The 26,783-nt window shown below is 45.5% G+C and overlaps 2 protein-coding genes across 13 annotated transcripts in view; one reads left to right on the top strand and one right to left on the bottom strand.

Moving 5' to 3' along the window:
• The first annotated feature begins 508 nt into the window (after positions 1-508).
• Glys (glycogen [starch] synthase) lies at positions 509-6,127 on the top strand. Of its 5 annotated transcripts, none has more exons than XM_076786287.1 (12): positions 516-982; positions 1,576-1,766; positions 1,842-2,026; positions 2,703-2,899; positions 2,962-3,154; positions 3,225-3,487; positions 3,553-3,763; positions 3,846-3,982; positions 4,260-4,392; positions 4,487-4,873; positions 5,033-5,239; positions 5,533-6,127. In XM_076786287.1, exons 2-12 carry the CDS (start codon positions 1,628-1,630, stop codon positions 5,563-5,565), a joined length of 2,085 nt encoding a protein of 694 aa, XP_076642402.1. In that variant the 5' UTR covers positions 516-982; positions 1,576-1,627; the 3' UTR covers positions 5,566-6,127. The 5 variants fall into 5 exon arrangements, with proteins under 5 accessions (XP_076642404.1, XP_076642402.1, XP_076642400.1 ...); XM_076786285.1 differs by having other exon boundaries at positions 520-982; positions 1,608-1,766; XM_076786286.1 differs by lacking the exon at positions 516-982 and adding an exon at positions 1,151-1,479.
• A 120-nt stretch (positions 6,128-6,247) lies between these two features.
• Wdr62 (WD repeat domain 62) overlaps positions 6,248-26,783 on the bottom strand; it is a 166,436-nt gene continuing 145,900 nt past the window's right edge. For 3 of the 8 annotated variants that reach the window (XM_076786276.1, XM_076786275.1, XM_076786277.1), the window contains 18 exons: positions 26,122-26,304; positions 25,300-25,460; positions 24,392-25,220; positions 23,893-24,103; positions 23,561-23,810; positions 21,086-21,542; positions 20,306-20,374; positions 19,838-19,951; positions 19,207-19,376; positions 18,851-19,144; positions 18,600-18,771; positions 18,356-18,452; positions 14,614-14,748; positions 13,738-13,886; positions 13,451-13,652; positions 13,241-13,367; positions 11,644-11,837; positions 6,248-10,210 (listed from right to left, as the gene is read on the bottom strand). In XM_076786276.1, the coding sequence (XP_076642391.1) occupies positions 9,825-10,210; positions 11,644-11,837; positions 13,241-13,367; positions 13,451-13,652; positions 13,738-13,886; positions 14,614-14,748; positions 18,356-18,452; positions 18,600-18,771; positions 18,851-19,144; positions 19,207-19,376; positions 19,838-19,951; positions 20,306-20,374; positions 21,086-21,542; positions 23,561-23,810; positions 23,893-24,103; positions 24,392-25,220; positions 25,300-25,460; positions 26,122-26,304 (4,200 nt within the window). In that variant the 3' untranslated portion in view covers positions 6,248-9,824. Of the gene's footprint in view, positions 10,211-11,303; positions 11,396-11,643; positions 11,838-13,240; positions 13,368-13,450; positions 13,653-13,737; positions 13,887-14,613; positions 14,749-18,355; positions 18,453-18,599; positions 18,772-18,850; positions 19,145-19,206; positions 19,377-19,837; positions 19,952-20,305; positions 20,375-21,085; positions 21,543-23,560; positions 23,811-23,892; positions 24,104-24,391; positions 25,221-25,299; positions 25,461-26,121; positions 26,305-26,783 lie in introns of all 8 variants that reach the window. The other 5 variants (XM_076786283.1, XM_076786280.1, XM_076786279.1 and 2 more) reach the window with 5 other exon arrangements.

Genomic DNA, 26,783 nt, shown 5'->3' with positions numbered 1-26,783 from the left:
GGGCCGAGATTTCTACTCGAAAGGAACCCCTTGAACACGAGGTCGACGTAGATGTCCGACACAGCTTCTCTCGTATTGAGCACACTTCGTTAATGTCAGAGTTCGTCGCGTTATCCAATAATTGTACCACGCCCTTGTTACACACTCGATCAGGTAAAAATACGGTAGGACCTCGTGTACAGGATGCCTCTGTTAAATAGGATACAATATTTATTGTTGCGTGGAAAAGCTTCTAAGAATAAAGTTAAGCTATTTCGAAGGGTACATGTAAAAGTAGGAAGAATCTCAAGGTCATCTTCAATGAGATTTCAGGGTCACGGATATTTGTTGTCAATCAAAATATTCGAAATTTTCAGGAGTGTACAATTTCTGTGACTGACTGTAGGCGAACCTGTTTAAATGAGATACCCTATACCGCAATCATAGAATTGTTTACGTTCCCTCTATCGCGTTACGCGGTGCCAGTGGTAATTCTTGATAATAAGATTCCGAAGGGGTTTATTGTAATAATAGCGGATTTTGCGAAAGCAAAAGTAACGAAATACATTATGAGTGTCCATGCGTCAGAGACCGTAGGCGAGCGTGGCTCGCGCGTGTCGATCGGGAGGAACGGAGGAACAGATGAGGAAAGGCTGAAGCTGAACACGAGCCAAAAACTGGTGACACGGTCCCGAGGAGATATCTCGTGCCATCTGTCGTTGCGAAAGAAATCCGTGTGTGTGATGCGTTTATCAGCGGGCCGACGAAGACTCGTCCGTCGGCCGTACAAAGTAGGCCGAGAACCCGACTTCAGGCCCTTGTGACCTTTCGTAGTTTGTGGTGACCTTCAGTAGAGGTTGGTCTCGCGCAACTCTGCGCGTTCTCTCCACCCGCTTCGGCTCGCCTTGTCTCGACGACTTTTCCTGTTATTTTCTCGGACGAAACCGCACCAGCGAATTCTTCCCGCCAAAAAGTCGAGTGTGTCTTCTTCTGCGTGTCCCGAGTAAGTCTCTATTTTTTTTTATCTCTTTCCCGTCGAGCGTCGCACGGTTCAACAGACCCGGCGAAACCCAATAAAAATGGTAATACTTTGGCGCTGTCATTGACCTTTGATAAACCCGTAGACGCAACGTGCTCGTCGCCGAGAGAGCACGACATTATTTCCTCGTCGAACTTGACTCGTATTCGCGACGGAAACGTACCTCCCGACGAATTCCGATCACATCGAACTTGATCTTGATCTTGAAACGGCACGATCCCGGTCACCAGTACGATTTAAAGGTGAAACGACAAGCTCTGCGATCCCGTGATTCGAACTGTGCCGTTGAAACATTGTTCCGGATCTTTCCTATTTATTTCAAAGTGATCGGTTCTCGTATCATACTTACGATCTTGCTTTTGAATTTCCGTAGATTTTTGTGCGTTGATTTTCCGTTGTTACTCCGTAAGTATTCGAGTAAAAAAAGTGTGAAGTGTATTTCGGGTGGATAGACACACTGTGTAAGTTTAAAATGTGGAAGAAATTATTGTAGAATTTTAAACATACAAGGGACGCTTCCTTGGTATAATTATTATTCATTATTACCGTTGTAACAGGCATTTATTGATTGAAATCTGTACGAACATAGATTGAAGAAGAACCGGCAAAATGTCAAGGGAAAGGGCATCGAGAAGATTCTATCGTATGGATAGCAGTAATGATTTGACTGAATTTATGGATCGTGGGTACAGCGCTCAACATGAGAACAGATGGAATTTCGAAGTCGCGTGGGAGGCAGCCAACAAAGGTATACATGCAATTTGTGGAACTATTGTTACAGGAACAAAGAACATTGTAACCAGTGTGTACTTTGTATTTTCAGTTGGTGGTATATACACGGTAATACGTTCCAAGGCATTTGTCTCGACTGAGGAAATGGGTGATCAATACTGTCTCATCGGCCCTTATAAAGAAAGCTCTGCTCGCACGGAAGTTGAAGAAGCAGAATTTCCACGCAATAGTCCTTTAAACTTAGCTGTTCAAGTTCTCCGTGATCAGGGATTCAAAGTAATCATAGAAAACATAGAAAGACCACATGTTTGCACTGGGTCATTTCTCTGATTGATCAGTACCCATCACAATAACTTTTTTGAAATTGAACCAAAGGACTTGAGAGTTTTTAAGAAACCAGAAGGATTAGTCTACTAGATAATTTGTAAAAAATTATTTTCACGTTGTTAGTAGAATAATTTTTCTATCTTCATAGAAAAGATTCGAGTTGTTCGGTCTAATTTTAAGAAATGCATCCTTTGTTAAACGGTATTGATCAATTACGTGAATCGCTGTGTCTTGAATCATGTATATAGTTTTGTGCATTTATTTTGAGACAGAAGTGTGAAGCGTCTAAGAGCTCGTATATGCGTCACCCGGTGTAAATGTGTTAATAACAACGTAACACGTGTAACAAGGAAGAAATGTCAAAGACAAACAGCAAACCGATTCGATTATTCAAAACAAATCAGTCGATGCGGTAGCGACAAAATTGTTTATTCTGTGCCAAGAATAAAGATTTGGCTACAGACCAAGTTCGAGGCCAGAATTAATTCAAGGGCAGTTGCCCCATTAGGCGAATCACGTGGTTCTTCCTTGTTTTACCCTGCTTGCTTTAAGTGTAGCTAAAATGTAAACATTTTCTTTGAGCCTATGCCACCTATATTATTGTAAAATAAGAGTCCTTGTTGAGGTGGTAACAGGAACCTGGCTGGTGGATGGAAACCCGCAAATAATCCTATTCGACATTGGAAGCGCAGCCTGGAAGTTGGATGAGTACAAGCAAGAATTATGGAATACCTGCAATCTTGGTATTCCTCATCTCGATATCGAGGCGAACGACGCGGTCATCCTCGGTTATCTCGTCTGCCAATTTATTGCCGAGTTCAGGTAGGCATCGCCGCATCGTGTAGTGTCTGATCTGTTTTAATTGAACCGAAATTGTAATTTAGGAAAGCCGCCGAGGGATATTCCGATGTTCCACCCCGCGTAGTAGTTCATTGTCACGAATGGCAAGCGGGGGTAGGTTTGATCGCCTTGAGAACCAGACACGTAGACGTGGCCACGGTTTTCACTACGCACGCTACGCTTCTTGGTAGATACCTTTGCGCAGGAAAGATTGACTTTTACAACAATTTAGATAAGGTATCGTATCTAAAATCATCAGGTGATCCTGTAAGCGTGCAATTTTTTCACGCAGACTTCTTTCGTTTAGTTCAACGTAGACGAGGAAGCTGGGAAACGCCAGATCTATCACAGATACTGTATGGAACGAGCAGCCTCTCATCTGGCCCACGTGTTCACAACCGTTTCGGACATCACTGGATTGGAAGCCGAACATTTACTAAAAAGAAAACCCGACATAATCACCCCGAATGGATTGAACGTAAAGAAGTTCGCCGCGCTGCACGAATTCCAGAATTTACACGCTGTCAGCAAAGAAAAGATACACGAGTTTGTTAGGGGACACTTTTACGGGTGAGTACGAATAATAAGATCTGACGAGTAGGTTTTTGCAAATATTACATCGTGTCTCTTTCTAGTCATTACGACTTCGATCTGGATAAAACTTTGTACTTCTTCATTGCTGGACGTTACGAATTCGGAAACAAGGGTGCGGATATATTCATCGAAGCGTTGGCCAGATTAAACCACTATCTAAAATCGTCTAAACCCGACATGACGGTGGTCGCTTTCCTTATTTTCCCAGCGAGAACCAATAACTTCAATGTTGAGTCGTTGCGAGGTCATGCCGTGAGTCGAATGATTTTTACCTTAAACCGGAAGATAACGCATTAGAGTGTGTTTACCGATGATTTAATTTTTTCGTGTGAAGGTCACTAAAGCGTTGCGAGACACGATCAACGATATTCAACAAAAGATTGGAAAACGCATGTACGAGCTATGTCTGTCGGGACGTATGCCCGAAGCTCAGGATCTTTTACAGAAAGAAGACACTATCAAAATCAAACGGTACGAAAATTAGTTAACCGATCAGTGATGTCAATACTTGTGCTGTACCAAAAGGAAGTTTTAAAACTTTGTTTTACGTAATATTTTCAAACGAAATTATTCAATTACGTTACTGGGAATGATTTGTTTTGCGATTTCAATTCCTATTGCTGTTGAAAGATCTATTTAAAATTCCTTAGCCATGGACCATAGACTTTTAAAAATGATGAAGTAGTCGTCGGTAAATGTGTTAATGGAGTTAAAAATAATATATAAAATCCACAATTCTGCGTACTAGGTGTTTATACGCACTACAAAGGAACGGCTTGCCGCCAGTTACCACGCACAACATTGTGGACGATTGGAATGACCCGGTGTTGAGCTCGATCAGAAGATGCAATCTGTTTAACACTGTTCACGACCGCGTGAAGGTAACATGAGACGCTATTATTCACGGCTAGACGTCGGACACGATATACACGTGCTGGCCGTATCGATTACCATTGTCTGTTTCGCAAATTGCAGATAGTATTCCATCCAGAGTTCCTCTCGCCCACGAATCCATTGTTCGGTCTCGATTACGAAGAGTTTGTCAGAGGATGCCATTTGGGAGTATTTCCGTCCTATTACGAACCATGGGGTTACACCCCTGCGGAATGTACCGTCATGGGTATCCCCAGCATCACCACGAATCTGTCCGGATTCGGTTGCTTTATGGAGGACCACATAGCCGATCCAATGAGCTACGGTATCTACATCGTCGACAGACGGTTCATTGGCTTGGAGAACACCGTTCAACAATTGGCTCATTACATGTTCGATTTCGCGCGACTCAGCCGCCGACAGCGTATCATTCAGAGAAATCGAACCGAACGACTCAGCGATCTTCTCGACTGGAGGAACCTTGGCATCGTAAGCTTCGTTGCATTTGTTAACCCTTAACGGTCCAGAGGTATTTGAAGTGTAATACCGCTGGACCCCAAGCTATTTTTCATACCAAGAGAAATTATTGGATCGTTAAGACCCACGTGCAACGAGACGAAGTTGTAAATCGTGTTCATTTTCTCGCAGTATTATCGTCAAGCCAGATTAAAGGCTTTAATGAAAGTCTACCCTGAACTGGCTTCGGAATACGCGGAAGGTGGCATAGGTCGTTTCAGTTATCCAAGGCCCATCAGTGAACCACCATCACCCTCGTCTTCGAGACACACTACTCCGGCTGCTTCGATTCACGGATCCGACGACGAAGACGAAGACGAGGTCGACGAGGAGAAAGAGGTTCGCGACTAAAGGCTTCTTTAGATTTTCATATTATTACTTTGCACTCAAAGCTGTTTGGATTCGGACATTTCATTCAATCTAGAATATTTTTGTTACTATGAATGACCATTTTCTTTTTTGATTTCCACATGAAAGGTGTGCATTTACTCGCATCACAAGACACAAAGACACTTAGCAATGTTGTAGGCATTGTTTTCGATTAGAGTGTAGTGACTTGTAGTGGTGCTTTAGAGGGGATAGTCGAGTGCAAAGGGTTAAACTGATTCAACTAAAATGATTTTTATTCACAGCTGGAGGAGCTGCGCCAGACAGGCACCAGATAAGAGTCGAACGATATCGGAGGAGACTAAAGTACGATCAATAATTATTTTACGCTAGATAAGTGCGTGGAGACTTTGCAACAGTAGTGCCAAAAATTTCACCGACGCGACGGGGTGTTTTTTTTATCTCCGCGAAGAGTCAATCAACAGAGCCTATTCATCACATATTCTTTTTTTATTCAGTATATATTCAGCAATTCCGCACTCATATTCTCAATGAATTTCCGCACCATGCATCGATCATATCGACAAACGAGACAGTATGTAGAACAGTATTTACACGACACGCAAAATTATTACGAACAACAGTCTTCCACGAATCGAACTCGCACCGTATATAAATATGTTCCATGAATCAAATGATGTTGTTGTATTTTGAAAACTATATTTCATGTTATGCATATACATATATATGTAGTGAGTGGAATGTCCTATTGTATAGAGAACGATTATATTTTTATGAAAATCGGCAAGCGAATGAGAATTTCGTAACGTTTTTAGGTTTATCCAATCACATTGTTGATGCATTGTTTTCTGAAAATAAAATTTTTTCGATGAATGTGTATATACATATATATGTTTCTTCGGAGAAGAAATCAATACATATATATACACGCACACATACATTTTAATGGAGTTTTCGTTTTTCGAAAGAAAAGGGCTGACGCTTCAACTCCGTGGCGACTTTAGTTTATAAGAATTATTATATTATTAATCGTTAACATAATATACAAAACAAAGTGATAAAAAGTTACAATTCTCTTACGATGAAATTATTACACTTAACACGTTTCTCACGATTACCAAAACTGTCTTGCTCCTTGCGAAAGTCGAAATAAATATTTACAATAATTAAGTAAACGCGTAACACATTACATAACAATACGCCTTAATATAACAAGTACAACAATATACAAAGCCACTAATAATCTTTGCGACCGGTTAAAAGTATCTTATTAATGTCTTTGATGATTATTACACTGAGAGACAGGGAGAGAAAGAGAGAGAGAGAGACAGTGGAAATTTGGAATGGTTGATTACCACGCGAAGCTTGGGCAAATACAAGGTGATGCATGAGACGAGATTCGATATTTCTCTTCGCGTTCCGCGTTCGTGGTCGCTTGCACGATTCACACGCGGACGATGACAAACGATGGTGATGCGTTAGAAAATGCGGACATCGAATAGAAAATATTTATGAGTCTCTAGAGTATGAGATCAACACCTTCACCGTCGAAGCCAAGGGTCGGTCCTCGATTGCGTGAAACGGTTGTCGTCTAACCGATAAGGATTAAGCTACCTGTATCAGTTGCGACACGGTATTATACCTCTATGTGTATGCGTGTCTTTAACGTCGAATGCGATAACCGATACTTTTGATTATAAGCAAATTAATCTCTATTAAGCGACATCGCGGCCACGCTCGCGTTTTAACGTAACTTATTGCTTCGACTATCTCGTTGAAGAACACAAATAAGTCGTGGCGAAGGTGTTGACCCATTGTTCGTCGTTCGAAGATGATGAACGTCGTTCTGTTTCACTGAAAATAGCAACGATCCTTGCGAAGCAATACCGGACCAAGTCATTTCACTATTTATCGACCCTTAAGCGGACTCTCAAAATGGTCTTCAGACGTGCAACTGTCTTAATTCATATTGTTGATATTAATTTTTAAAGAATTTTTAAAAAGAAATTATCGGCTGCAACAACCCCAGTAGTCCACTTAAGGATTAGTTACACTGTTCAACGCGTGTCTGAACTTCTAACTTTGAGTACGCGTTTTCAAAAAAGCCTACAGAAATATCGGCGCACTCTGAGCGTCCATATTAATCGAATCATATCATTTTGTCCGGAACCGTATAGTAGTCATTGGTCATGCGGGAAGATGTCCCCAAATTTGAAAATTCACATGTTTCTTTTAAAATTGATTAGAGACGCTTACTCGACGCGAGAAGTCCGAGAACAAGTTACAGTGTGTTGTACAGCGTTGTCATAAACGAACCGAGGGTATGTTACAAGGTTTCGTCGATGAGGATGAACGATACGCTAAAGGAAAGAAGCGATGAACACGTCTCTCGCGGACGGAGTACGCGGGAATAACGATCGTTGTAAACCTAGATGGCACGTTTTATACATTACATACAATCCGAAGTAACTCTACGGAGAGGGGAGGGGTATGTTAGAAAAGTAACTTTGGGGGAGAGGAATGGGGGAGGAAAAGGAAGAGGATTCACGTTAAAATTCGTTAATAATAATACGTGTTCGTAATACTTTGATTCCTCGATGCAATTCCTTCCTTCGAAGTGTCCGTGTCGCCTTCGAACCCGGCGCAACGATTCAACGAAAGTGAATACGACGACGTTTTTGGAACTTTCCTTCTGTTTCGCGCTTTTTCCCTTTTGTCCTTCGTGTACTATCGACGTTTAATCACGGTGTAAAAATATTTGTAATCCCTATGACAAAATATGCGATCGCTATGTAGCACGGCTTCTATGACAAAGAGAGATAGAGATAGAGAGACACAATCAATCCGTCCAAGAAAACTGAACTCCCCGGCCACCTATTGTTCCGTAGTTCAACGGTCAGGGATCCTATAGTAATCCTACGACAAACACCACGTGTTTCCGCGAAGTAAAATTATAGCAAGAGACGATATTCGTTCCGCACATCGAATTGGAAATATAAAATCACACACGTTTGAATCCTACCCGCGACGCACCGAGCGTACCTCTACGAAGCCTTTCTTTTGTTTTCTTCTTCGTCTTCTTCTTCTTCTTCTTCTAAACAGCTAGAAATTCTATCTCTTTCGTACTGGCAAGTTTACACCGCGTGCTAGTCGCTTTTAATTACAGTTTTTCGTCGCGTCCAAGTGTTATTATTTTGAAACGTCGGGGGAAGGAAGGAAGGCTCCTTTTAGACCGTAGGTACAGACAGCCTTTGGTTACACAACAAGAAGACTAATATTATGATATAATATCGCGCAGTAGTCGATATATATGTATATATATATATATAATATATATAATATATATACTCGGTTTGAAAACTAGTCTAAGAGTCTTTAGTTAATTGGCATTTCACGGCGTATGGCCTCAAGATACGAGTGTTTCACGCAGCCGATCTTCCTGTTCGTTATTTCTCTGTCAACAACTCTGTCGGATCGCTGCGAATTATAACCTGCCTCAGCGCACGTCTGTCCTCTCCGCACGAAACTGCTGATAAATATTCGCTAACTTTGGCTACAGACACCGTTCCGGTACACGTACACACGACATTCGCGACTACCGATCTCAATTCGGTTCTAGAATAATTAGGAGTTCGTCTTTCCAATCGGAAACTCGTCTCAATGGTCCGAGAGCATCTCGGCGAAAGATACATACATCGACATCCGTACTCTAGCGCTCGGTTAACCCTCGAACAACTATTCCTTTTGAAAATTGCTCTTCTAGACCAGTGTCAGAAGTCTTTAAACTGTGTCAGCGGAAACCTGAAGTTGTACGATGACAGTATACAACTACCACCTAATGATTAGACCGCGGATCACTACGCAAAACAAAAATTGTCTACATTTTTTTCTTTCGTTTTCTTTTCTTTAACAATTTTACCAGGTCGAAAGTAATATATTGATCTCGACCTTTACACCGTGACAAATTGCATCTATTCACATTTTTGTCATAAATGCATAATATCCGCAGTCTATTAACGATATGTATGGAATATTGGAGCCGTAGTTACTCGATAGTTTCTTGAAAGAAACTTCAATTCACAGGAATCGGTCCCAGGACTTCCGGGTGACATCCGTGCGACTTGATTATTTATATCTTCGAAACTGACACGTATCTACAACTAATACTTCATACATATCATTAAAAATTGGAGTCCTTGCCTCCAGAGGAAGAACCACTGTTCTAGAGCAATTCGACTGATGTTTTGAAGGTCGAGTGGAAACAGAGATTCGGGCAAAGTGGTTCGAGGGTTAAGCCGAGCGCGGATCGACTATCGCGACTCTTCGACCCTGTGTTTCCCGCAATTCGTAAACATTCCTCGACGACAATCATCCTTTGTGTCCTTTCATCCTGCGTGATCGCGAATCGCGTCAGACGTCTGGTAGGAAAACCGAGAGAGACAGGGAAGGAGAAGGAGGAGGAGGAGGAAGAGGGTAGAGCTGAGGATCCTCCGGGCGCAAACGCGGAGTAGTTAAGGGGACGCAGGTGCGTGGACGTCTCCTTCGCCCTCGGAGAAACTCGCAAGATGGACGGATTTTACGTGTGGCTCGACTGCGGTCCCCCCATCCTCTGTTGCATCATGGTCAGCAGCAGCTCGGAGTATTGCTGCATCATGTTGACCATTTTACCCTGATCCTGGCCGGCGAGCAGCTCCTGGAACGTGGCGGTCGCCTCGTTCAAGGCCACGTTGTCGCTGCTCGTCGGCGACGATCCGTCGACGCTCGCGTGTCCACCAGCGACCACCAGCCGCAATGTTCGCATGGTCTCGTTCACGGAAGACTGTAGGCCCCTCAGCATCGTATCCCTGTCGATGCTGGCTCCTTCGTCCTCCTTGTCTATCGTCAAACGCTTGTACAGCTGCACCACGTTGTCCGCCGTTCGCGTCAGGTCGTCCGCGATCGTGTTGCACAGCTGCGTCGATACTGCGGCCGAAAACGAACAGATCTCAATCGTGGGGCAGAGGTTGTTGCGAGCTAGAACACGTTATCGACCGTCCAGGTCCTTTCGAAATCGAAAGAGACCGCTCTCGACAACGCGTCGCAGCCTCTAACGCATAGTTTCCCAACGCGAAATGTACTGTGTTCTGCTCTGCTGTTTCGGTGTACAGGGTGATTCAGCCAAGCGTAACACCTAAATTACTTGCAAACTATTTGGTATATGAACAACGGTTGTAACGAATATTGTATAGTTCTAACAGTGGCATGCAATGTAATAATTATATTTTCTCCGTCTTGTTGTTTTCTATAACGAGCATTACTTTACTACTCTTGAAACCGTACAACTTTCGTTTCAACCATTTTGTTACCAAATAGTTTACAAGCAATTTAGATGGCGCAGTTAGGCTGAATCACCCAGCACCGATGACCATAATGACGTTTTGTCAGATGAGTCCTACTTTTCTATAGGACAAGGCTTGAACTATGCTTGAACACATAAGATTGTGAAGAGGGTCTGCGAGTGATTGGGAAACTATGCTCTAACGGATGCTAACACGGTCCCAGGAACGTGGCTTCCGGTCGAAGACGGGCCAGGGGATCAATGGATGAAGATCGTGCAGCGTGCAGGTTACATCGACTCTAAAATCCGTAATGAGACCATGCTATTGCGATCGTGACTTAGAGACTCGGGTAGCGACCTAACGATGAGGCGACTATATTCTCGAGGTCTATGCGATGATCTAAGTTCTTTTGTTTTTGCGAGGGTCTCTAGGACTTGTCGAATTCGTATATACATGTAGAAAAGTATTTACAAAATGAACCGGACAAGCGTCGGAAAAGTATTCTAGATGACCGGTTTTCCATTCCGAGATGAGCACGTAGAAAAAGCGAGGGAGAGAGAACTGCAATTGACGATGCCAACGACAACGTGACACACTCGGCGAGAGACTGTCGATGGCACTGTCACCCGTTCTATTCGTGTTTTATGTACAACGACGACCTACAGACTAGACGCTAGTCTGCGCTAGTCGATTCAGTTCGAATGGTTGTTTCGTTTGGTCATAGCATGATCACTTACAAATTTTCTCATACACTCAAAGACTTATTATTTTCACAGGACAGCATTCTCAATAGGCGTCTTTAGTTTACCTAATGATTTATCCGTGCCTACTGCAAGAGTAAAACTTTGATTAGAGCACAGATCACAGACAACAACGATCGCAGATCGTTCGAACAAAGAAATAAGTTAATCGATCGATCGGGTTGTGTTCCGTTCGCACCCTGCGCGAACAGGGTGTCGGAATCGTTAAGGAACCCCGACGGTTGCAATCTTGCATGCTTACACTTTGATGATCGTGAATCGTGAGAACGGAAACGAACGAGATAAAAAAACGCCAGAGCGTGTAGACGATAGTTACATTCGGCACTGGCTACATCGATGGCACGATCGGTATCTTTGACTGGCAGCTCCTGCGGGCTAGGGTCCAACTGACTCCGGTTCGCCGTCGATATCCTGCCGGCGCTCTGCCCTATCGAGCTGCTTCCGCTGCGGCCGTTCGCGATCACAGTCGTCGATCCTGATCTCCTCACCGTCGTGCCAGGCAGATTTAAGCTAAAACAGGTACAGCATTTCAGCCGTTTATCTTTAAAGTGGCCTAAGTCCACTTATACTTAAATTGAGATATTTAAGGGTTTGTGTTTCAATAAAATTATAAATATACGTATAGGATACCAATGTGTCATACTGCTTAAGTGTATCTAAAAGAGTTAAATTTACAGTTCCTATTCGAATAATAGCAATTATTAATTGAATAATACGTGTTTTCTTGCCACACATGGAGTTAAGCCACTTTCAAAGTTAACAACCAGATTCGTTGCAAAATTTGAAAGTGCCCAAGTCCATTCGACATAATTTAAAATGCTTCAAATTGAAAAAACAATACTCAATTTACTTTATATATCTTTACAACACTTCAAAAACACAATTTATGCAATTCAGGACATTTTCTAACTACATAAATTAGTTTCTAGTGCATAAATCTTACTACATAATTAGTTTCTAGTACATAAATAGTGCTCTGGGTGGTATGTATCATAGTAAGTCCATCATGTCCTTGTATTTCGCTGTTGTCATTCGTCTTATATTTTTATAAAGTAGTGTCAATATTTTCGAACTTTCTTGGTCTACCCCGACATGGTAATAAATCCAGGATTTTAAAATTTGCATTCTCATCCATTGATATCTTATTGAAAATTTTATATGGTTCATCTCAAAAGACGCATCCAGCATATTTTTAACCAATTTATTGTTTCTCCATTAGAATTCTTTACCCTTTTAAAAATTGCGTTCTCTAAAAATTTTGTTGATATGAAATCCTCTTGTTCCATTTCATTTAGAATAAAGTTATTACCTTTCCAGCACTTTTTGACCGAAGGACATTATCAATAATGGATTGAACTTAGGCCACTTTTAAAGTGATTGTTTTAATTATTGAACTAACTGCAAAAAACTTATGTCTCCAAAATTATCGTACATACTCTGAATATACTTAAGCGCAAAATGACAGCTAACTTGAAGTTGTACACGTAATTACGGGCAACAAAAAATAATTGACAAATGGACTTAGGCCACTTTCAAAATAAACGGCTCATTTATTTAAACTAATTTCTTCCTTGCAACTACGCTCCCGATGAATCTAACGAGTAGAATCAGTGCTGGATCAACCAACGAGGAACCATAGAAATTTTCTGAATTTTACATCTTTTACACGGTAATAATATTGCTAAATGTTTATACGCACGCGTGAACGAGCAAAACTGCTAAAAACACTTTTTAGTCAAGTTATCGAAAACGTCTAAGAAATCGAACAAGTTTAATCTACATTGCGCTGAAGTGATCCTGTACGAGGGGGCCTCAAAGTTTTTTTAAATCCTTAGGGTCTCTCTAAAGGTCTTAATTCGGCACTGGGTAGAATCCTAGCTCAGGAAGACAATTGAAGTTGTCAGTACTCTTACTTTGTAGCAGAATGGTCGATACTGATGCTGCGAGGTCTGGGAGGCAACGCTGGCTTGCCTCCGTTCCCATTCGAGGACGTGTCCTCCGAACTCGAGTCCTCTTGATTACCCACTTGACTTAGATTTACTGAAACACAAAGGTTCAAAAAAATGATCGATCGAAGAACCGCTTTCGGGAGTGGTCAACGAAGAACAAGGTCGTAGAATTACCACTCGAATACGCTCCCTGCATGCCTCTCCTCCTCAGGACCGAGGGTAGATTGCTGCTAGAAGATGAGACGGTCTTTATCTGATGGTTGATCTTGTTCTGCGAGCTGATCGTCGGTCTCATCAATCCGCTGATCCTGCTATTCGTCGTCTGGTTGTTCCATCCTCTTCCGGTACCGGCACCAACATCCGATTCCGAATCGCTCTGGAAAAATCGCGATCGAACGGTGAGCTCGCTTGCACTCGATGGAATAACGGCGACTCCTCCCCTCGCGAGAAAATTACTATACCTGATTCAAAACGCCGACGCTGCTGCTTCTGGTTATGTGGGAAGAATGATTCTTCGTCGAACCGTGCCGAGACTGGTTTCCGCTATTCGCGTTTCCCAGTCCACTTCGCGCCGAACCGTTCGCGTTCTTATTACCTACTTTTCCTGAAACTATTAACAATCATTAATGAGAAGCCCGGTCGCCGGACAACGGCCGGAGATCGAGTATCGACTAATTGCAAATGGATCTTAAAAAAAAAAAAAAAGAAAAAACGACTTCGTTAACGAATGTTTGATGCATAGAAAGAAAAAAAAAATGATGAAAACGTTGCTTGCAACATGTAATTAAAGAAATATCAAGTAAATGGACACATTGAACATATATGTGCTTACGCTAATCGAGGGCCGTTCCAAAATGCGCGCTAATCAATTACAAAAGTGTTCCATTTTCGAACTTTATAATTGGCGGAAGAGTCGTCGCGAACGCTCTACTATTAACGCTACGTTTGACTTTCAGAATGAAGAATTTATGTTTCTGGCAAATTCTGAGATTTCTCTGAAAAATGGTAAAAAGGTACGTCCAGTTGAAGGTAAAAAGATTGTTCGTTTCTCTCGACCGCTCTGAAATAATTTCTGTGGTATTATAAAAAAGAAAGCGGGCTTCACCGGTTTCTCTGCGACGACAGTACCGGGTAGGTAATTAAATCGTTGAGAAATCGACGGGGCCCGGTTTTTATTTGATAGCAGCACGTATGGTTTTTCTAGGGTACCAGTTTGGATCGTGCTGGTGACATCGATGGACGATATAGTTAATCGAGCGTTAATTGTCCAGCGAACGTTCGGCTCGATCGGTATTGGAAAGACCCTGAAGAGATCGTGGTACACAATGAAAGGGTACCTTGTATCGGGCCATGCAGTAACCTATTTGGCGGGCTGACGGAAAGATCACTCAGCGAGCAGGCACGTCGCATGCCACCCCCCTCTTCTTCGCTGTCAAAAACTTTTGACGAGATTCGCCCCCCACTACTGCCAACTGTCGACAACAACACGCACACACATGCACTAAGCTACGGTTCTTTCTCGTTTATTCGGTGTGTGTGTTTCATTTGTACATGATATCTTTATTCTTTTCACTATGTGTTCTGTCTTTTGCAAAACTTACCTCGTCGGATTTACGGGTTAAACCTATCTTGAGATTTTTATCAAAAACAAATTAGAAACAAATGAAATTTTTTGCACTATAATACTTGCTCGAGTATCTTTTCGTATTAGTGCGAGAGAGCCGTGAGCTTTTTAGTTCAACGATTTCGATAGCGCAAGAACGAACTGGGCTTCGTTTGGCTTTCGTGCTATTGCGGAAGCAAAGTGTTTGACACAAAATGAGCCTGTTGCGTATTTAATATACCATCGAGTTAATTGTAACGAAAGCTCTTCTTTCCGCGTCATTAAAATCTATCGAACTAGACAGCTGCGTAGCTAGCAATGACGACGAGCGTTTTGGAAAATCGTCTCTCGAACAATTCCAAGAGTCATCGCTAACTGCGAAGCTCCGATAAAGTGTGTATATGTTAAATGCGACAAGTGTGTAGAATATTCTAGAATAAATAAGTATGATGATCGTTAACGAAACGGATCGTAAAAGGATCGATGAGGTAGTCTGGGGAGGAAGCGGGAATCGAACTACATCGTGAGGACAAAACATGCTGCGTCGGCCGCGCGTCATTCCAAAAAACGAAAATTAAACTGAAAAGCATTCAAACTGAAAAGTACATGATCGCTGCCGTTCTGAAATCAAAGATAAAATGGCGCCGACGTCTTGAAAAGAACGCTAACATATATGTACAACGCTATCTATCCGATAATCGTACGCATTCACATCGAAGATATACTGGAGGAAAACGTAAACAAAGATACATGTTCGATGTCTTATGAATCGTGCGGCTGAAAAGCGTCGTAGACGTTGTACGGTAGCATACTCGCACAGTCCGTAAACGCTAAGATCGCTTCGAGGTTGTCTCAAGGTCATTCACAAGCGAACCAATCAGAGTAATCGATCCTTCGATCGGTCTTATTGGACTGTCCGAGGATGTCTCGTGCGAGAAGACGCGTTCAGTGTCTTTCCTTGCAGGATCTGCGCACAGTTCCGCAGAATTACAATCGAATTATTCCGCTTACTATCATCGCAAAGCGGTTCAATTGTAATTTGTGATTGAAACCTTAGCAGATTCGCAACGACAATTCACAGAGCAGAACGATCGCAGTTCCGCGCAACCGTGCCGCAGAGCAAGCACTGAAACGAAGAAGAAGAAGAAGAAGAAGAACATCGTCCGCGTTTCAGGTACCTGCGTAGAGATGCTTGGATGGCATGATAGCCTGATTAATGGTGGGCAAGGTTTTCGTCCACCTCATGTGGCTGTGGCAGCGCGAGGCCGGCGGCCACATTCTCTTCGGCGAGTTGGTGCAACTGGAGGCGGACGTCGACGAGCCGCTTTCCATGACGGATCTATCGATCGCGGACGTGTCCGCCCAATCGCTATCCTCCCCTCCCGAATGCAGCCTGATGTCGCGCCTCATCGCGACCCTGCCGTCCCTTTCGGCCTCCAACTTGGCGAAGTTCTCGCTGCCCTCCTGACAATGCGTCATCCTCAGGCACTTCTCTTTCATGAAATATTGTTCCCGCCTGACCAGGTTCTCGAATTCCCTAGACAACAGTTTTACCGTGCCCTCGATCGCTCTGCTGATTCTTAGATCCACGTCCATATCGTTCGATCTCAAACTCTGAGCGGTCTGAGGATCCGCGGAGGCTTGGGGGTCGCAGGTCACTCCGCTGGGAGGTTCCAGCGAGTCGTAGGTCTCCGGCGTGTCCTTCGTCGGGATCTGGTTCTCGAAGCAGCAGACGTGCGAGTCTCTCTGATCGTCCCTCGCGTCGAAGCCGTAGTTGTCTATCGGGCCACCAGCCTCGTACAGCTTGCTCTTGTCCGAACGTCTGTTTTGCAGACTATAGAACTTGGTCTTCGGGTCCGGCTCCTCGTTGAACTGCAACGAGTAGGCCGGAGACTTTAGGAACTGCTCGATCCTCTTCGAGTTCTCGGTCGTGTTCGCCGGTTCGGCGTCGGATTTCGCATCGTCGTCGCTCCTAGCGGAACGATTCTCCGTCCTCTGCTTCCCTGCATGGTCCTCGGTCTCTGACTTCGGTCGAGAGGTCGGCGAGTCGACGCTATACTTGTTCCAGGCAGGACGAGCCCTGTTCCGCATGCTCTGAGTCCGAGCAGAGTTTCTCTTCGGCTTCGGCGGCTTGTGCGCCACGAAGTCGTTCAGGAACAGCATCGACTGCGGTTCCTTCGGCACCTTCAGGCTGTTGCTCCTGGGCATGGTGTCCGACTTGCTCGTAGCCATCCTCATTTCCACGTTCGCGTCGTTCTGCTCGTTGAAGTTGAACTCGTAGTAGACGCAAGTCGCGGGCCGCGGCGCGTTGTCCTCCGAGTAGTTGTTCTCGTTGCCCGCCTTGCTAATCCTCGTGTCCTGAAGCGACTTGGACCTGAACACCGCCCGGCAGCTGGTGGCGTCGTTCGCGGTGTCCTGAACGGAGCTCGATGGCTCGATCACGTTGTTAGGATTGCCGCTGTACGTCTCCGAGTTCTGTCTCTTCCGTTTGTAATGGGAGTCGAAGAGTATCTCGAGGGGCGCGGACTTGACGAGGGAATCCGAGTCGTCGGTCAGCACGCTCTCCGTGCTCCTGTGGTCGTTGTTCTCGCGCAAGGGGAACATCTGGTAGTCGGACTCGTCGGTCAGGATGCTTTCCTGGCTCCTGCCAGCCTGCATCTTGCGCCGGGACAGGAAGAAGCTCGCGCTCGAGTGTCTGTCGTTGTCGTAGTGGTTGTAGTCGAGGATCTCGGCGCTACCCTTCGAGAAGGACTCGACCGACGCGTCCGAGAGTATGCTCTCCTGCGAGCCGGTCAGGATCCGCTTCGAGAACGCCTGGTAGTTTGAGTAGCCTCGATGACCGTCCTGCTGATTGTCCACGTGGACGTTGATTTGGTAGTCGCTGACGCATCTTCGAGGCGGGTTCTTGAAGTCCCCTTCCAGCGAGTCGTCGCTGAAGTTCCCGTTCCCGTCGTCGCCGTCGTCCATCGCGTCGTTCAGTATCTCGATGTTCCGCTCGTTCATCGCCGGCAGGCTCTCGAACGACTTCGCTATGTTCTCCATGTCCTCCTCGTTGTCGTTCAGCCCGATGAAGTAGCTGCAGGACCTTCGTTTCTGCGCGAACCTCGCGAATCGACTGACCACGTTCTTCTTGCACTGCTCCTTGAGGAGCTTCAACTCCTCGCAGACCGGCGACTCCGGCAACGATTGATTCGGTTTATTCAGCGACAGCTTATACTTTTCAGTTTTTTTCAGGGTCAAGGTTAACGGGCGTGTCAGCGACGGTCTCGTCTTATCGCTTATACACGACGTAGTCTGACTTTTGGACAAGCAGTTCTCGGAGGTTGGGGTCTCTAGCTTAGGCAGCGCATTACCCACACCACCCGACACTTTGTTAATCAGTTGTTGAGGTTTTAACGGGGGCTTGGGGTTTGGTATCGGTTTGCAAGGATTAATCGGTTTCGAGTAGTGAGTCTGTTGACCGGGTTTGTTGTTACCTGTGCTCAACCTGTTCGAACGATGGTGCTTCTCCGGTATGTGGCTGCTCAAGTCTGATATGCTTTGGCTGGTCTTTAGCGACGACCTGTAGCCGACCTGGAACGCGAGACACAGGTACATTCAATTTGCCGTTGCCTAACCATTAACGAATAGACTGCGGAGCTTTGTAACAGTTGCACTCGAAAATTGGACATTTCCTATGCGAAGGGTTGAAATCTTTCAAATCATGAAGAGGGGGCTCACGCTTTGCAATTTTCTCCGGGTCTCTTCTATTCTCCTCTGCAGCTCCTCGCGCTTCTTGGTCACGTCCGCGTCTCCTCTCGCGTGCTTCGTCGCGTTCACCACAGCCTGATTGCGAACCTTGTTGTTGCCGCTGCCATCCGTGCCATTGCCACCGTTGCCGCCACCGCTGAGCCTAGAAAAAACCATTAAGGCGAAGCTCGACTACCGTTCCAATCAGGAACCGTCTCTACTTCCGAACCAATTGGAATTACCTTCCGTGAAACTGAGAGCTGATGCTGGTCGCCTTTGGGCTCCTGTTCGTGGGCTCCTCGGCCCCGCTCAGAGATTCGAACGCGTTCTTCAGGAACTTCTCGCGATGGCTCTGCTTCGCCAGCTGGTCGAAGCCTTCCGAGCTGGCCTCAGACAGCATGGACAGAGGATTCCTCTCGGCGCTAGGAGTCGAGGCTCCGCCTTCGGAATCCGAGTCGTCCTGGCTGCCGGAAGCTGTCAGCTCGCTGGTTCGGCCGCTCTCTCCGTTCCTGGGCTTCTTCTGCCGCCTTTGCGATCTGCAACGAAACAAGTTCAGATCGCATCTCGATCAAACCTCGAGTCCAGGCGACTCACGAACCTCCTCAGCTCTTCCACGTCCATAGCGTTCACCGTGAACTGATTCGATATCGTGTCCTCCGGAGCAGGGTAGTACATCAGTCTGTGATGGGACTTCTCGGAGCCGGTGGTTCCGTTCTCCCCTTCGGAGTAGTCCTCCACGTCCCCATCGTGCTCCGTGCTCTCGTGATCCTACATGACACGGACAAACCGTTAAACTATAGCTCCAGAGCGTTGGTTCTTCGATACTTTGTTATTCGAAGCCGGTACGCACTATCGACCAATCGCCAGAGATTTGGTCGACGAGACACAAGACACTGAACACGTCGGACATACAACATGGTCTGTACAAGTACATAGAATCTCGTTACATTGTCTTAAGCCTAATGGTCCGGTATCAATGATTTTACCGGCGATCGTCCGAAAGTGCATAACGGCCCTAAAGCGTGAGTCTCGGGTGTCTGAACGCTCGCGTTCAGGGTTAGAGTGACGCGACAAATGTAAGCAGCAAACAAAAATATGATCGAGAAGCGGTAATATACGTGTGAACGATCGTGTGTGCGTGTACATGTTCGTGTCTGTTGCGTGTCGCTGTGCGACGATACACGTGTCTGTAATCGTCGGGTTGTGTCCGAGGCGTCGATCGGATGTACCTCAAATTTAAAGCTGCCAAGGCTGCTATCGTCGGTATGGTGACGACTCCTCGACTGACGTGTCAATTCCGTGATATTGCTACCTCTAGTTACCGTCACGTTACCACCGATCACCTACGCCATATCGGTTCAAAAATAAAATAGAGTCAACGAAAAAGAAAGAAAGTCGCGGGCAAAATCATTAGAAGGTGCGAGATGGAGGAACAATAATTAGAGATTGTTAAAAAGGAGAGATCGTGTTGTATAACAAGAATATGCAAGGCTGCGAAAGAAAAAGCTGATCGAACGAGAGACACAAACGACAAACAACGAGCGACGGGTCTCCTCCCATTTCTTTCATTCTTTCCATCTCCCGTCGATGGTTTCCCGTTGTCTCGCAAGCGCACACTAAACACAACATTCACGGGTGGAGGGGACACGAACAGAGATTACTGTAGTTACTTTCGGTCACTGGGAATCGGTTAGTACCTGCTTCGTGTCGTCCGCTAGTTCTCTGTAACTATCCGGACAAGGCTGGAACACAGTCTCGTCCTCGTCCTAGAATGAGTTGTCGAGGGTTAATGTTACTGATTAGATGATTAATTGGACTGCGTTGGTCCCTGGATCGCTCGAGAGAAAGAATCGTCTTGCTACTGGGCCGATGCACTAGTTCGGTTGCTTCTTTCACACGCAAGAGGTACAATCTAGTAGCGAACGTACGAAGATAGTAGCCACGATATCATTTTAATACGTTACTCTTCCTCCTCGAAAATGATCTTGAATTTTCTACTTTGAAAGTTGTAAGCAAAATCCTATTGCTCGACCAAGGCCTCTAAATACAAGCAACCAATTTATGCATCAACCCGATACTCTGCAGCTACGGTCAGTCTCATAATTGATGGCACACACTTTAAGCGAGAACAACTTTTTCATAAACTTCAGCCTTTTCTCTCAAGTTAGATGGATTAGTTTACTAGTCGGTCAATGTTGGAAGACTTTCTTTTAGCTGGGATTACGGAAAAAAGTAATAACAGTTGCTTCGAAAAGTGTGTTTTGTACATTCATATAACTGATGCCTACTATTATGAACGATTAAAAACAAAAGAGTTGTGAGAAGCAACTTTTAACTATGTTTTCTCGCAGTTTAGCGCAATTTTTCCAAAAATCGTCATACGAACTTTCATCTATGAAAGAGTTATTCCGATTTAAAGTGTGCGCTGTTAATTATGAGATTGTACGTAAAGCCGGAAGGACAGAGAGCAAACCTACCCTCTTGATGATGATGGTTTCCCGCCGGTAGTCGCTGCTGCACTTGGTCTCGGTGCCGCTGTCGATGGAGCTGTCTTTGGAGCCGCCTCCACCGCCACCGCCATCGGAATCGATGGCACCTCGAGGCGGAGGGAACGGTATCACCTCGTCGCTGTCGTAGACGGACTTGACGGTGATGCCGTCGCCCTGTTGCACCCTCTGGGCCCACCTGCCCTTCGGCAGATCGACGCCGAGGGACCTAGGGTTCGCGGCCAGGGTCGTCGTTTCGTCAGCGTTCGCGGTGTTTATCTGCTTCTTCGCCCAAAGCGGTAGCTGGCCCACGCTGAACCTATAATCGACGCCCACGTTCTGCGGCGTGGGATTCGCGTTCGGATCTAGGAATTCAGGCGGCGGCGATCCGAAAGTCTCGTTGTCCAACTGGACGTCTATTCCTGTACCGTTCACCTGAGGCGGCCTCCTGCAAACGCGCAAACACGGTATCGAGATTAGCTATCGAATCGGTCCGCGAATGACGCATCGCGAATCTGTACGCTTTGCGGAGGCAGGCAGGTTGGCTACTACCTTTAGTGATTTGCTACCCCCGTTCTACGCACTTGTCCCGATAACAGGGCACTGTTTTTTATTGCTCTTAACACATCTTGCGTGGGCACTTTGCCGCCAAAGTCTTACCGTGTTGCATTCATTCTTGCAACGCACGTTTTGTATTTTTGCAACGCATGTCTATCCGATTTTATTGTAAAAACATCACAAAAACCCATCGATAACAATAATCCATCAATAATCCGTGAAAAACGACTTTAGTCACTTCCCGCGCAAGATGTGTTAACACGTTGACTGCCACACGAATTTTATGCGATTCACACAAGTTTCGCATAGTCTAGTTATTTTGAACGTTAACACTTTACCGACCGGTAGCCTATTAGTTTATTAGTTTGTTAGTCTATCAAATCTGCTGACAGAATGTGGTTACCCAACTTTTGTTTCTAGCGTTTGTACACCTTCTGACCTGCCTAGCATAATCTGACCCTTAATCAGCTGGCACGGCAACCGAAACAGAGCCGGTGTCAGGAAAGTATTAGGGGTATCAATAAGTAATCAATTATTTGCAAAGAGTTTGTTTTGCCTTTAGTTCTGTACCGATCGTTGAAGAGGAAACACGTATTCTTTTACAGTTTTCGGTAAAGCAGCCTGTGTTCAAAATATTCTAAGAAGTATAATCTTTTTTTACAACCCTGTAATAAAATGGCGGCGTCCGTACCTTCCGAGGATCATATTCGTCATTGCATACTTTTTCATTTTCATGCGGGATTTAATGCAACGGTAACAACAAAGGAAATTTGCGATGTTTATGGAGATGTATTGAAGGTCAACAAGTGTCAACGTTGGTTCAGAAGGTTTGCTGCTGGTGATTATGATCTCTCTGACAGGCCTCGAAGTGGACGACCAGTTGAATTTGATAATGACACCCTAAAATCTCTAGTGGAAGCTGATCCAAAATTAAGTATACAAGAATTATCGAGAAGCCTTGGGTCCACGTGGTCAACTATACAAGGGCACCTACACGAAATGGGAAAGGCATATAGGCAAGGAATATGTGTACCGCATCAATTATCTGAGACCAACAAGAATATTCGTCGATCAGTTTGCACTTCATTGCTATCCAGATTTCGTAGAGATCCATTTCTTAGCAGAATCGTTACCGGAGATGAAAAATGGATTCTTTATGATAACATAAAACGTTCCAAGCAATGGCTTTCTGCAAATCAAACCGCAATATCAACCGCTAAACCTAGCTTATCACTTAGAAAGGTGTTACTGTGCATTTGGTGGGACTGTCGTGGCATAATTCACTTTGAGTTGTTGAAACCTGGAGAAACGGTTACTACTGAGTTGTATTGTCAGCAATTACAACGGCTGTGTTCAGAACTATTGAAAAAGAGGGCATCTTTAGTCTACAGAAAAGGTGTAATACTGCAAATTGACAATGCCAAGCCCCATACAGCGAAACTCACTCAGGAAAAAATCAAAGAATTGCAATGGGAAGTTTTACTACAACTCCCGTACTCACCTCACTGCTCCCTCTGATTATCTTTTCAGATTTTTGGAGCATTATTTAAGAAATACAACATTCACTTCTGTAGAAGATGTAAGTAGGCACCTTGAGTTATATTTCGCTTCACGAACCCTGGATTTCTATAAGAGGGGGATTGAAAATTTGCAGAAAAGATGGCAAACTGTCCTCGATAATGATGGAGATTATATAATAAATTGAGAAATAAAAACTTGAATTTATTACAAAGCTTGTTTTAGATTTGAAAATAATTGATTACTTATGGGTCTCCTTAATATTTGTGGTGGAATGACCGGTAAGAAGTGTGTAGGATGTCCAACCGGCACCGGTCGGTAATGTGTTGATAACAAATAAAATTTGTAAGCAATTTCCAGAGAGAGGTCCATAGTTGTGGTCGGACTTACTTTCCAGCTCGCATAGCTTGCTGAGCCAGGCGGGCCTGCATGGTAACGACCATGTCGCGAGGAACACGCCAGACGAATATGCACCCGTCTCCGCTGGCGGACACCAGATTCCTGCAATCCGGACTGAATCGCAGGCCAGTCACCAATTCCGAATGGCCGAGCATGGTGGCCATGCACTCGCCGCTGTAGTAATCGTACACGCACAATGTCTTATCTGTACACGAGGTAGCTACGTAAATTCCCGATGCATCTGGAACGCGAAACACACAGGTTACAGCATCGTATTCGTGTGAAATTGGATGGTGCAAGGGACTGGTTGATTTTCTTGGTACCTAGGACGACTTTGATCAGAGACCCGTCCTCCCCGACGGATCCCTTGAACGTTTTGCTGTGTTTGCCGGTGGCCACGTTGTACACTCTTATGTTCCTATCTTGGCAGGCAGTTAGAACGTGCTTTTGCCCGGAATCAACCTCCATGTCGTACAGAGTGGTCTTTCCCTGAGCGTTGTGGCCTCTGGCGAACTGAGGCGTTGCCCCCGGCGTCTGAAACCAACGAATTTGTCCGTTAAATCTGTCTGTTCTACTCAACGATGGAGAAACTCTAGCCTTGGATACCCTAAACCCCATAAAACCCAATTTAAGCTAGTCGAGTGCATGCAACTTAATTAGCTTAAGCAACTACATTTAATTAAATATAATAATTAATTAATTTTCCACTATATTTTAGTACACTTTCGCGTTAAAGGTGGTCCGACTGTACTCTTGCCAGAGTGGCAACCTTGTCGTAACAATTGCACCTGAACAACGACGAGATGAGGTGCACACACTCACCGACTGCAGCTGTCTAAAAATAATACTCTTGTCGGCGCCGCAGGACACCATCTGTATCTGATTGCTCTGGTTGCTCTGATTGAAGAATCTGACGGCAGTAATCGAAGAACTGTGATCGTCGAGCGTCTGCGAGAAGTTGTATCCCTGGTCGACGTTGAACACGTGGATCAGCCTGTCTCTGGAGGCGCTGGCCAGCAGTCTGGGCGATTCCGCGGAGTACCTGGAGAACTTCGAGTACTCTAAACAGAGGACTTCGGCGTCGTGCGCTTCGATCAGGTACAGTTCCTCGAGGGAGGACAGATCGTGGATCCTGATGTTGCCGGACCGATCACCGGAGGCCAGGTGCTTGCCGTCGGGGCTGACTCGGATCGATCGGACGCCGTTGCGGCCGTCGTAGGACGCGTCGCTCTTCTCCGTGGATCCCGCGGCTGCCAGATCCAGATCTTTCAGGTAAGTCAGCTCGGGATCGATGTAGAGGACCTTGAGCAGCTCGTTGCTGTAGATGTTGCGCTTGTAGAGCGTGTCGCTCGGCGCCACGTCCTTCTCCATGTTCCATACGCGGATCGTGTCGTCGCTGGAGCAGGTGATGAAGCTACCGGCGGGCACTGCTCCTACCGACTCGGACCCTGTCGGATACATCTCGACGCCCCAGATGCACGCCGAGTGGTACAGGAACGAATGCGACTTGCCCACCCGCCTGATGTCCCTCACGTCCCACACGTAGATGCTGTGGTCGTTGTACACGCACGTCAGCTTGTGGTTCCGTTCGTCGAACGCCAGCGCGATCGCGTCCGGGTACCTCGCGTTCGCCGGGTGCTGCGACATGTGACTGGAAAACGGAACGCGGTGGTCGTTCACCAACGGAAATCCTGGTCGATACGCGAGTCAGAGATAGAAGGGAACGCTACCTGATCGACAAACCCTGAGCCACGTCCACTCCCAGGTAGTGCGTCCTCGGCAACGTGGTGATGAACTGGAGAGTGCTAGGACTGAAACACCTGACGATGCCCTCCGCGCAACCGATGAAGATGTACTTGTCACCCACGGCCATGCAGTTCGCGCTGGTCGTCTGCAAGAGGACGTTGCTTTGGCAAAAATCGGACACAAACGATTGCTAGAAATACATTCGACCGGATCGCCGTTCTTTCGCAGCAGGATTATCGCTCCTCTAAAAAAACCTTCGGGCACTATTTAATCTGTAGAATACATTCCCCATTTAGTTGGCAGCTTGACAATCCCTGAAGATAAAAACTAGGTGACCAACGAAAAGAACGCGTCGATGAATTCTCGTATTCGCGCTTCTAACATGTGAACATGTTGCTTTGGTTTTCCCATTTCGGATGCACAAGAAACTGCAATTACGTCGTTGCTAGTAAATATATGCGGTGAATTCTCGATATAAGTCGTGTACCGTCCAGGAGACATAAGCGAACCGTGTTATGTTTACAGTCCTCGGCGTCGGAGGCCTCCCGTAGTGGGGATAATTCCGCGACGTTTGTCATCCAGGCCTCGGCGACACATATAGAGAAATCACTGTACCAGCAACGAGCTATTACTGGCGACTCGGCTCGATGGTTGACAACTGCTAAATGTATTTCTGGCCGATTTATCTATGCTGGCCTCCTCTTATCGTTTCGAGTAGTCGAAATTGCCGTTTCGCCGGGATTTGTTCGCGACAATGCAAACGGCGGATCGAAATAGAACGGCCGTCAGAGTAAAAGGGTACTTACGCGAAGCTCCACCCATTTGTCGAGCAGCCTCCTGTTATTAAACTCGCACAGAAGGCCCGTTTTGGTGATCGCGTACGTGGAATCCGCCATTTCCCCGCGGCCGCAGGCTACGTCAACGAAATCGTTGTTTCTCTGTTCTCCTAATATGGCAGACCGACCCATCAAAGGCACAGGTTCCTTATACTGTGCAACAAAATTGCCTCTATCACCACCTTTGCGTTACCGTTACTTGCCTCTTCTTTCCCCGCTCTCCTCTCTCTCTCTCTCTCTCTCTCTCTCTCTCTCTCTCTCTCTCTCTCGCTATTACTTTTATACGCTATCACTATGGCCTGCAAGAACCATCCCGGAAACGTTGCCATTTCTACCGAAGATCCGCGAACGAGATTCCTCGGAGATTCGGAAGGAATTCTTCGAGATGCACGTGCAAATTTTTAATCGAAACGCGTCCCATCTACTGCTGATTAATTGTTTAAAACTACTATTAATTTGCGTAACGTTGACGTTAAGTTCAACGATCCCCTAACGAGAGTGTTAATAGTATCGATCTTGCGACAAAGTTCGATTCATCCTCGTTATTTCTGTTCGCGCATTAGGTCGGTGAAATAGTTCGCGCACGATTCCTCGTTGTATTTCGATCCGAAAACGGTCACGAACTTCAGTGC

Source organism: Halictus rubicundus, chromosome 4 (assembly GCF_050948215.1).
Source record: "Halictus rubicundus isolate RS-2024b chromosome 4, iyHalRubi1_principal, whole genome shotgun sequence".
Classification (NCBI taxonomy): Eukaryota; Metazoa; Arthropoda; class Insecta; order Hymenoptera; family Halictidae; genus Halictus; species Halictus rubicundus.
The sequence above is the reverse complement of the archived record's forward strand: the minus strand, read 5'-3'. Positions and strand labels throughout refer to the sequence as shown.